This window comes from Megalops cyprinoides, chromosome 19, assembly GCF_013368585.1.
Source record: "Megalops cyprinoides isolate fMegCyp1 chromosome 19, fMegCyp1.pri, whole genome shotgun sequence".
NCBI lineage: Eukaryota > Metazoa > Chordata > Actinopteri > Elopiformes > Megalopidae > Megalops > Megalops cyprinoides.
The window spans coordinates 4,827,357-4,838,939 of NC_050601.1; the positions used below are offsets into that span (position 1 = coordinate 4,827,357).

Here is an 11,583-nt window from a genome sequence, read left to right on the forward strand (position 1 = left end):
CACAAATATTATCACTACCTGCGGCACCAGCAGCAGCAGTTTCAACCTCACAGATTCTCACACGCGTTTAGAAAGGCCGGCTCACCCCATCAGACAGCTTCAGGACGGGAAGTCTCCACAGCGACCGCAGGGGAACCGCATCACCATTGGGTCAGTGTGAACGTGTACACAGAGCACCCCCCCACCCTTTAGAAGAAAACACCACACAGGGCGGGAGGGGATTAAGGTAGCACACTTGGCTTCCCTTGTCTAGTCAGGTTGTGCAAGATGACTTGTGGTAGGGCTTGAACTGTGTTATGCTGTGGCCTGGGAGTGCTGTTAGCCTGGTCTGGCACGGTTGCTCATTCAACTTGAATGAATGCACTTATGTTCTATTGTGCTGGAAGTTGCTCCGGATAAGGGTATCTGCTGAATGTAATGTAATGTAATGTAATGTAATTTAAGGGCATGGCATTGACTGGAAGGTGGAGAGGACAGGTAGGGACTGGGACAGCGCAGGCGGATGTTGGCGGGAATGAGGCGGAGGGGACAGGAGAGGAGGGGCGCGATCGGCAACCTCCGGAGGCTCACCGAACAATGGCAGGCACCGCCACGGGGGAGACGGAGCACATATTCGGCCAGGTGTCCGCAGACCCGGACAGATCAAATGCCTGCCCCAGAGGTGCGGCCTTGCAGACCACTCTCAGAGCAAGGCAGGCTGTCGAGGGTCCCCTTCTCGAGGAAATCAACGAAAGGAGAAAGCCCCTTTGAGCCAGAGGGAGTGAGTACCCGCCTCGACAAGCACGGCACACCGGGGACGAGCTGCTTCGTATCCCTCCTTATCGCGGTCGAGGGGGAAAAAAAGCGTCAGAATGACATGTGCAATGTAAGCCAGCGCAGAACTGGGTTTTCCCCTTCCACTTGAAGAGAAGAAGAAAAAAAAACCCTTCCAGCACACCCTCACCCTCAGCCTTCAAACAGGTCATGTAAAAAGAGGCATTGTATCAGGTATTGTTGCGGGGCTTTAATTAAAGTTCAGAGAGTCGCCCAGCACATTTCACCAGCACCGTGGGGCTGACGGAAAAGCCTCTGCATTAATCGCGGCCTGTGTAACCCTGTCATTTCACCTGAGAGGGAAATGCAATATGAAGTGAAGAACTTGTCCCTCTTTTAGAACTTCTTTTGATACCCCCCCCCCCTCTCTCTTTACCACCCCCTCCCCCTCCAACCCCCCCTCCCCCGACCCCCAAACCTTAACAGCGTACACTGGAAGGGCTGTTCAGCTGTTCTTAAGATTTGCTGGCTTTGAAAGTTACCTAATGCGTAAATCTCTGCTGCTGAATGAGGCCTTGTAAAGGATGTCCTTGGCCGCCGCTGCTGACTGCTACATGTCTAGAGGTTTCAAGCGTTGCCTTCGGTCTGACAAAGTGCTTGTAATCGTGAATATCAACACAGATTCATATTCATATTCACAGCCTGGCTGCAGGTCTGATGCGAGCTTGGTGCTGTGAAAGAGTTAGCAGACTTATTCCTTTCACACAACGCTCACACCGTGACTCTCGGCTCTGTTCCTGCGCCACGACGTTTTCGCAACGTTTCCGCAACGTTATGAGGGTGTTGTGGGCTGGCTGTGGATGTTAATGGTGGAGAGGTGCAATTATAGCTCACTTCAAACATGCCCACTACTGAAAGAACGTATTCATGCAACGTGTTTGGGTAAACCTCCTCCTGCCCCATCCCCCCCCCCCCCCCCCCCCTTCCCACTCCACCTCTCCGCCTCTTTTCACCCCACACCCTCCCAACCCCCAGCTTGTTTAGATGAGCGATTAAGGAGAGACACAAGTGCAAATGGGGTTTGGCTTGGCAGTGCATGCGGGCGACTGTTGACACAGAGTTTTACCGAAATATCCTCAGCGTGGAGTTTGTTCCCCTGGTACCGTCAGAGGGGTGCGGGGCGGGGTGGGGCGGGGCGCGGAGGCCCCTGTCCCGTTCACCATGTACATTCTGAGGCCAGCGGGCCGAGCCCCAGCTGCAAATTCAGCTCAAACACACCGTGCTCTGCTGAAGTCGCCATGGCCTGGTCACCATAGCGACAGGGACCCATGTCAACCGCACTCAGGTAGAACAGCCATTTGAGAAGCTCTCAATGACACATTTACATGACTAATAATCAGTTTTTTTTTTTTTTTTGGGTTCCTCATGCATGTTTTTGGATCGTTTGAGCTCCAGAGCTAATGAAAATGTTCTGTCACATACAGTACGGTAACTGCGTCTTAAATTATTTATTGAAACATAAGACCAAAGGCACTTTGGAAGGAGAGATGAATCAGGCCGGACGTGTCAGAAGGGTTTGGAATCTCACCAAATGACCCAGCTGGTGTAGTCACTTGCCTCTGTTTATTTATTTATCTATTTTTGTTTACTGGAGAAGCCTCCAATTACACGCAAGCAACCATATATCAGAATATTGATATGTCCCCCCCACCAGCTGTTGAGTGTCCAGTCCTTTGATCACATATCTACATCTGACCCAAAGCGAAGTGTTGTCAGTGTCTTCTGGGGGTTCTTGTATGTATTTCAAAGGACAAGTGAATAAGCAGGGGTATGTGTGCGTGAATGCACGTGTGTGTGTGTATGTGGGTGTGTGTGTGTGTGTGTGTGTGTGTGTGTGTGTGTTTATGTGTGCATGTGTACACGCATACATATATGTATAGAGCATGTATAAATGACTATGTGAGTGCGTATGTGTATGTATGTGTGAGCATGTATACATGACTGTGTGCATGTGTATTACGTGTACTTGTGTGTGTGAGACTGTGTGTAGAACCTGACACTGTGACCGGGTCACAGCCACTCTGGCACATCCTGGAATCCGAAACTCGACCCTGGAAGTTCCGCGGCGGGATCACACACCGTGGCAAACTCGTGCGACTGGGAGGGCCAACCAGGGGTGTTACATCGGGGTTCAGGTGTCCCCATCCGTCAGCTAGCCCGCGGGGTTCACAGCTGTAACCCCATAAACCCCCATGCACCCCCCAAATGGCCCCGGACCCCCCCCCCCCCCCCCAGGGACCCACGTTTTCCTCCGCTGGTGCAGTTTACGCCCCTCGTTAAGCACAGGACTGAGCACATCATCGTCCATCAGCTGTCACACCTGCACCTGGCGGGACATGTCCCACGGTACCGCTGAGCCTGTCAGAGAGGGACGTCGAGCACAGCTCGAATCCGAAATGACAAATTTGTGAGATCATCCCATACCTGCCCTCCCTCTTCACTGTCAGGCCTGGACCCCCCCACCGCCCTTCCCCCATCACTCTACTGGGTAAGTAGTTATGTCAGCAGCAGTGGCAACAGATCTCTACTGTAAGTTATTGAAATGCTCCCTGACAACCAGCCACAGGTGAGGGGTGAGAGGTAACCTTAGAGGTGAGGTGTTCAGCAACTATTACAGTTAGATGAATGCAGAGGCAAAGAGACCCTCTACCTGGTTTGGCACTCCACCTCACAGACCCCAGAGGGGGCGGAGCTACCCTGTATAATCAGAGGTTAACTGATCTGAGCCGGTGTCACCGTCCCTCTATGGGGAGCACCAGAGCGTTTTGACTGGCCGCCCAGAGGGGCTCCGCCCGATTCGCTGAAAACGTATCACGACTCGCATATCCGAACTCCTGACAGTCTTGGCATGGCCCTCACTCCTTCTTCCACGTCGGCACCCCCCCACCCCCCCCACCCCCCCGCACAGAGTTACAGGAGGCAGGAGAGAGGAGAGCAAGCTCTCAGATGTGATTGCGCATTCCATTCCTTTTCCATCATTAAGTTTACGGTAACACTCTCTCCGGGGGAATTCATCAACAGCCCGAGTCTTACGGGTTTCCGCACTGCGTTATATTCACGACAGCCCCTTCCACAGTGGTGACGGTCAACATCAGGAGACAACAGGAGTGTGTGTGTGTTAGAGAAAGAGGGGTAGATGGAGAGATAGAGAGAGAGAAACAGAGAGAGAGTGAGAGAGTGAGAGAGAGAAAGAGAGAGAGGGAGAGACTGAGAGGGAGAGACAGAGAAGGAAAAAGAGAGATTAACCCAGTGTCCTTACACCCTGTGATTAGAGTCACTTTGAAAATGAACAGATCCCCACAGCCTGAGGCAAGATACACACATGCACACACACACTTATCTTCTCGGTACACCAGCATCTCCCATTCAGCTGGAGACCTGAGATGCAGGCCCGTGGGATCCCCATCAGAGAAACACGGCTCACAGAAGTCAGACTGCAAGAGGCTTCATGGCCCTGCCCCATCCACACCCACCCCTCCTGTGCTCCCAGCCCAAGGAAACCCCGGGAGGGAAAGGGTTAACGTTCCTTCGTCGGCGCTCTCATCCAGAGCAGCGTCTCTCTCTTCCGATTCCTCCAGAATTCCACTGCAGGAACAGGCCCGCACAGCCCATAATTACTGCACCGCGCGCACCGTGCCAAGCTCCTCGACAGCTGCTCGGCAACAAACACCTCTCCAGGACACGCGGTCGGGGGAGAGCGTGGAGAGAAAGAGGGTGAGACGGGGATGAAGAGGGGGAAAGAAAGAGAGGAAAGAAGCACCGCTGTCAAGCGGTGGCATGGCATGGTGATAACAGGCTTCTGATGCTGTAGGAAAAACAGGACTGGAGAGAGTGGGATTTTGATGATTTAATCTGAGCTGAAAGCTACTCTCCACAGCCCTGCCTCAACCCTTCCCTCTTTCTAACCCCCCCAACACCTCATCCTCGAACCCCCGAATCAGCATGCTTAACAGCCCGCTCCAACAGCGTGCGAAGAGCACGCACTCCAGCGAGCGGATTTGTCCTGAGCGCCGAAAAGCGCCAAAGCCTCGGGAGGGGCAATAAGGGGCCTCGGACACCTAGGTGGTCCCGGGAGAGACAGAGGGAGAAAGAGAAAGAGAGAGAGAGAGAAAGGAGAGAGCGAGGGAGGGAGGGAGGGAGGGAGACTGGCAGGTCGTCTGTGTCAACAACATGGGAGTAATTGGCCCTGCTGCTGGAGGCTCCACTGCCGTCGGGCTGGTAGGGCCATGGCCCCGGCATTACAGACAATTACTGTGGTGAGCAGGTCAAACAGACAGGAAGGAGGGGGGTGGGGGGCGGGGGGGTGGGGGGTGGCTGGAGCAGACCTGTCATCAGGACAGCTCTGCTGCCTCAGGTCAGTCCTTGGCTGCTGGGACATCCTGTGCAAAGGACACTGTTGCCATGGAGAACGTGAGAGTCTCTGAATGTTACATTACATTTCATTACATTACATTCATTTAGCAGATTCCATTATCCAGAGAGACTGCCGGCACGATAAAACATAAATGTGTCCATTGAAGTCGAAATGAGCAACAGTGTCAGACCAGGCTACCAACACTCCCAGACCAGTGAGTGTGAGCACGACACTGTTCAGGCACAACTGGAAGGTAGCTGTAATGTGACTGAGGAGGGTGGCGGGAGAGCAGGGCCATCAGGGTGGGGCTTTCAAACTGGAGGTGAGTGGCAGGAGGTAGAACAGGCTCAGGCATTGCAGCGGAGGACAGCCCAGCGTAAACGCAGAGCTGATCCCCTGTCGCCGCTGTGCCCTCCCTCGGTAGCGTCTCCACATTCCCTGGGGAGGGAGACGGGGTGCAAGAACATGGGGGGGAGAGGTGGGGGGGGGCAAGTGCGTGCGGTCTCTTCAAAGGGGTCCGCCAGCCACAGGAGTCAATCCCAGCCCTGACCTTGCTCCTGACCCCCCGACCTGACATCCAGGTGAGATACAGAACTTGGCGGAGCGGGGGCCGTCGGGGGTGGGCTTGGATGTTTGCTCTTGTCGGATCAATGCACAGGTTGCAACAGGTCCTCTTAATCCTGCCAGATTTTCCCACCTTTCAGAGCCAATCAGCTGCAGAGGGAGGTTAGATCCTCTGAAAGTTGCTGGAAAAAGAAGCTTTGGATTCAGCATTAGCGTAATGGGATCGATCACGGTGTCAGGTTTGATGGATCAGGTGGATTAGGACGTGGTTAGAATGGAAAGCTGCAGACCCTGCAGGCCCCGAGCCTGTTCCCAATGAGCCTGACCCCTCTGACATGATGATTTAACACAGGTGTAGTTTAAGGCTGCAGTGCCATACCTGGAGGCTACCTGCGGTGCACATACAGGTGGGTTCCCTCCCACACACACACACACACACAAACTGACAAACACACTCACGTACTCACTCTGTCTATCTCTCTCACACACACACACACACACACACACTCGAATGCTCTCTCTCACACACATACTAACACACAGACTCAGAGACATACACACATACACTGTCTCACACACGCACACACACACACACATACACGCACACACACACATTCACACACCTGCCGATGCTGGGACAGGATGTGTATAATGAGGCAGGTGAAACAGGGAGAGCCGGGAGGAAGGGGGGTGACGCTTTGGCAGGTCCCAGATCAGTGCAGATTGCACATTGCTCCCGGTGTGTTACTAAGTGATGCCATTTGGCTCGTTCAGCTTCTGAAATTCCACTCGTGTCCTGTGTGGATGACCCCGCGTGATGCAAGCAGAGGCCACCATGCGGCCTGATCGTGTCTGAGCCCCTGTTTTCTTCCAGCCCAGGAATGAAGCAGCAACCGCAGCCTAGGAATTAAGCATTAAAAAAAAAAACTTAAGGCCACATTTTTTTCATTCTTCAAGGACTGGGGCTGCGTGTAATAATATCTTCGGAAAGCCATTAGAAAACTTCACAGTCTGTTTTCGTTTCGGGGATTGGTCCCCCGCGTAACCCAATCTGTGACAGTTCAGCCACGGCCCTCTCCTTGCCCCTGTGGATGTTCCTCAGAAAGAATCTGGTGCTGGATGTAACGATATATATGTCAGGCTTCTCCTTTTACAGAGCACTGTTGCCTCTCACAGTACAGTAGGGGACTGCGTAGGGTGGAGGAGGTGGGGGGGGTTCATATTACCCCCAGCCGCAGGAACAGCGCTGCCAAGACCCACAGCTCAGGTTTTGTCAGCGTGCATCAATCTCGCCCGTCTGTCACTTTTCCACCCCGACCTTTGACCCCCGGCCATCCTCGCGCCGCCTCAATTACAGGGGTCCTGCTCGCCTCGCAGCTCCTGATAGGTCCCGCCGAGGGGCGCTGATATCTGCGGTGCCTCGGCCTCTCAGCCGGGGCACTGTGTGTCCCGAAATTACAGAGAAGACCTGAAGCTTCCTGTCTCCCCTCCTACTTGTAAGCTGTTAGTTATCTATGATGAGTGACCTCAAAAAAACACCTCTAAAGTAACAAATATGTTCAACACCAAGTTTTAAGAACATGTTTCTGATGTGTAGAATCCACCTGTATAACTAGGGACAGCGGTGTGGTCTAATGGTAACGAGCAGGGCTCCAAGAGGTTGCTGGTTCGATTCCCCAGAAGGCTGCTGCTGTTGTACACTTGGGCGAGGTACCTGACCCACAATTAAATACCCCTCAGTAAACATCCAGCTGTATAAATGGATAAAATTGTCACCTGCTGTATGTAAGCCTCTCTGGATAAGAGCATCTGCTAAATGACAATAATGTAATGTAATTGTGCTGTATTGTATTGTGTTCTATTCTATTGTGATATATTGTGTTCTATTCTATTCTTTTACATTGTATGGAATTTCATTCTGTTCTATTCCGTTCTGTCTTACGGCAACACCGTTCATGTAACTGAAAAGACAAGCGGCCCCATCAATCTCCGCTGAAGGAAGACAACACCCTGCCACAAAATCGCTCAGAATAAAGGATGGCGGTGTCAAGGAACAAAGCAAATCCCTCGTTCCTCACACAGAGGTCGGTCTGAAGGCCCCCGCGAGCCGTGAGCAGAGGTCGCCCGGGGAAGGGGGCGGGGCCAACAGGAACGTGACAAACTACTTTTGGGAGCCGCTCTGTTTATTAATCATTAAACCGCGTCCGTCCAGCGGTGTCGTCTGCGGCGGCCCCACCCCGCGCGGGGGCCCCTCCGCCTGTCAGCGAGATGCGGAGGTCAGGGAGAAGCAGGGATTTCACGGGCATCTCTCACACACCATCCCCTCGGCATTCTTCCCCTCCCTCCCGCTCGAAGAGGGCAGTCCGCACAATGAGCCTCTTTTTTTTCCCTCTCTCTCTCCCCCGCTCGGGATGGCGGACACCCCAGCTGCAGCCCCCTGCTTCCTGCCAACTCTCCCCATCACTCACTGTCCCTCGTTCATCTTCGTTGCCCCTCCAACACCCCCCCCCCAACAACTCGATTTCATAGATATCTTCCCGCCCCGCACGCTGTCCCTGTGTTTTCTTTCTTTCCCGTTCTGTCTCTCCCTCTGAACTCCTTCGTCGCCCCCCCCCCCCACCCTCGTGAGGCCGGCTGGCTTGCTTCCACGGGTCTTGCCTCGGAATTTCTGCGCGCGGCTCCGGAATGCGCTGGGTGTGTTTAGAACGCCGCTTTGTTGTGCTGCGTTCTAGAATTGTGCCTTCTCTTTTTTTGTTAACTCCCCCCCCCCCGCCGGACAGGTGGGAAATCCGTGCCCAGCAGTGATCTCCCAGAATGCATCGCTTCCACCACGTTGTCCTCGAAAGCTTACCCTCCATCTCGTCCTTCCTCGAGAGCAGTCTATTAAAATGTCTGTGGGGAGATGGATTAGTCTGACATACTGGGTCTGCATTGTTCTACATCTCTGGGCCTCTCCTGCTTGTAGCAATGCTGCTGTTTCACTGCGACATCCCAGATCCACACATTCTTTTATGATTGCCCCCCGCAGCAGAAGCTACGTTTCAGGAGGTGCCACCTGTTCACAGAGCAAAGGCCGGAGTGGGTTTTCAAGAGGGAAGCAGTCCTGCACGGTCCAGCGATTCCCTCTCACGCCGGCGAGGAAATCAAGGTTTTCGTTTTGTTTAGCAGTGCCACAGCAGGGCGAGGCCTACCCCCATGGCAGTCATGCCGTAGAACCTGACTCCAGTTCCGCAAGTCGTTACTCAGTGTCCGAAGTCTCCCACAGCCCGTTGGCTCTCAGTCGGGTTTCGCCTCTCTTATCAAAACAAGAGCCTGACCCTGCGAGTGCTGTGATACATGTGAGAGATTGAGATATAATAAGTGTTGAGAAGCGCTGGCTGGGCCTACGCCCCCCTGACTCAGAGCTGCTAGTTATTCTAAGGGGATTTGGGGGGCTCAGTTTCACCCCTGGGCTAGATTTACACCCACCACGGCGGATTTTCGTTTTTTTGTGATAGCTTCATTCCAAAACTCACACGTATATGTCTATATTTGCCTTGAGATCTGACAGGTAATAGAGCATAAATGGCCCCCTAGCACAGACACTCACTAAAAGGGACTTTGGCTTGCTCCAGCATCCCAGTTTCACTTCCGCTCATATCGGTTTACAGTGTGACTATCTTTAGCCGCATGCTGCTTTTATTTGTTTCTAGTCCACAGTTTTCCAGGAGTTTCTCTCAGCTGCCTTTTCAAGGGGTCAGAGGTTGGGGAGGTCAGGGTTCAGGGAATCATTCATCAGCCTTTTTTCCCCAGTTGGCACAGCTTTTGCTGAATTTTGTGATTCCCTCCAGACAGCATGGTCTGTGTGATGATGTGATTGTAAAAATGAGCTGAAGCAAATATTTTTTGCTGAGTATATTGACCAGATGTATGCATTTTCTCACCTCCTCCCCTTTCTCGCTCTCCTCTTCCTCCTCTCTGCCCCCCCTGCACCCGCCCACCCCCCCAGATGTGACCGGCTGCTGCAGCTTGTTCTCCCGTCTTGCGTCATTGCGGACGGTGCAGTCCTGGCTCTGGGTCTGTGACCGCCGCGGCCACACGCCCCTCAGTGCCCCGCGGATCAGAGCATCCCGCCGGAGTCTCAACATCACCATACACCTGGAAAACAGACCTGTCCTTCATCACGCCCGGGCCCTCGGCCTGTCCTGGCTCTACCTCAACGCCCATCTTTACACGATCCAAATAAATACGAATAAATACACTGTATAAAAGAGGATGCCATCCCCCTTTCCCTCCCCCTTTCACACCACACACCACACATATCTGGTCAGGACGAATTTGTATTGGCTCAGAGCATTCAGCAAGCACACAGAGTGCTTTTTAAAACATGTATTTGGGGAAAGGATGATAACAATAATGGTTGCCTGTGTCCTAGTCTTGTTGGTCTTTCCTTATATAGTGAGGCAGCTGGGGAAGCCGGGAAGGAGAGTGAAAGACAGGCAGGCTGGCGTGTGAGTGTCTTTGAGCTGCTGTTGCTTCAGAGGGTAGCGCTGGCTGGTGACTCTGTGCTCTGTGGCTGTGGTTTGGATTCTCGGCCCAGACAAACCTTTTCACAGCCGATTCACCTCCCTCTCTCCCTCGCCACAGAAGGTCTTCTTTAGCAAGAGTCAATATTAGCTCTCGATTATTTTGGGGGTAAAAGGCTAAAACCCCCTCCCAGATCACAGGGATTATCAAAAAAATTTAATTCGAGGAATCGGAGAGCAAACCACTAATGAATATTTATTATTTATAAAGCAAACAGTGACGATTTAACTCAGGCATTCTGCAGGCAGCTAAGTTTAGACTAAAATCGGGGTCCTGTTTAACCTCAGCCTGAAATAGGGAGACAGGGGCGGCAGTGCTGGCCCTGTTTTTAATAGCAGGCAGAGAGTGGTGACTTCAGGATAACCTTCACCTGTGGGATGCTCCCTGATAACAAATGGCATTTGGAGGCCAGGAGAAACCAGACACAGGGATCGGGATTTGATAAGGGGGATCCGGGAAGGACTGGGCTGGGAGGATGGGGGCCAAATATGTTTGTGGGTATCTGGTCCAGACAGGTTAAAGTGCTGCTTTTTAACAGCGGTGAAGGGGGATTGTGTACTCTTCTGTCTGTGTTTTTTTCAGATACGGTTTTTTATTACGCGGTACACAGAGTCCCTGCTGGAAGGTCGCGGCTCGGCACAAGCTCAGGTCTGAATTTTCGGCTCGCTTTTAAGATCCAGTGGTCGCCTTCACAGCACGGCTAGTTTTGGCAGGCTGCGCTGTTCTCAACGTAGCTCGACTCACAGCTCCGATCTCAACAGCCTCACCTGCGTGAATCGGGTCCTGGAGGGATCAGAGATCTGCTAAAGGCTGCTCACCATTGCCAAGATGTGCTGATGGAGGCCTTACTCTCACAGACAGCCCTGGTTCAGCTGTCTGCTTCGCTATCTTTTCATTGCATTACATTACATTGTTGGTGTTTAGCAGACGCTCTTATCCAGAGGGACTTACATCAATTACAGGTTTTTGTACCATGTTATCCATTTATACATATTTTCACTGAGGCAATTGTGGGTTAAGCACCTCAAGGGTACAGCAGCCGGGGAATCGAACCAGCAACCTTTCGGTTACAAGTCTCGCCCCTTAACCACTATGCTACACTGCCACCCCTTTCACGGGCGCTTCTTCATCGGGTGGTATATATATATATACCCCTTTTTTGTGATTGGTGCTCAGGACAGGTGGAGTTCAGCACAGCGCAACACCAGCTTGTGTCTTATCTCTGCGTGCGGGCCTCTCACACACACGCGCCTGCACCTCTCTCCCGCCACACACCCTCGCCAAAC

General features: G+C 52.8%; 1 protein-coding gene across 1 annotated transcript in view; it reads left to right on the top strand.

Annotated features, from left to right (window-relative positions):
- Window positions 1-576: 576 nt before the first annotated feature.
- The window catches only part of LOC118794528 (nuclear GTPase SLIP-GC-like), a 55,997-nt gene continuing 44,990 nt past the window's right edge, over window positions 577-11,583 (top strand). Inside the window, exon 1 of the mRNA XM_036552786.1 lies at window positions 577-661. Coding sequence (XP_036408679.1) covers window positions 577-661 — 85 coding nt within the window. The remainder of the gene's footprint in view (window positions 662-11,583) is intronic.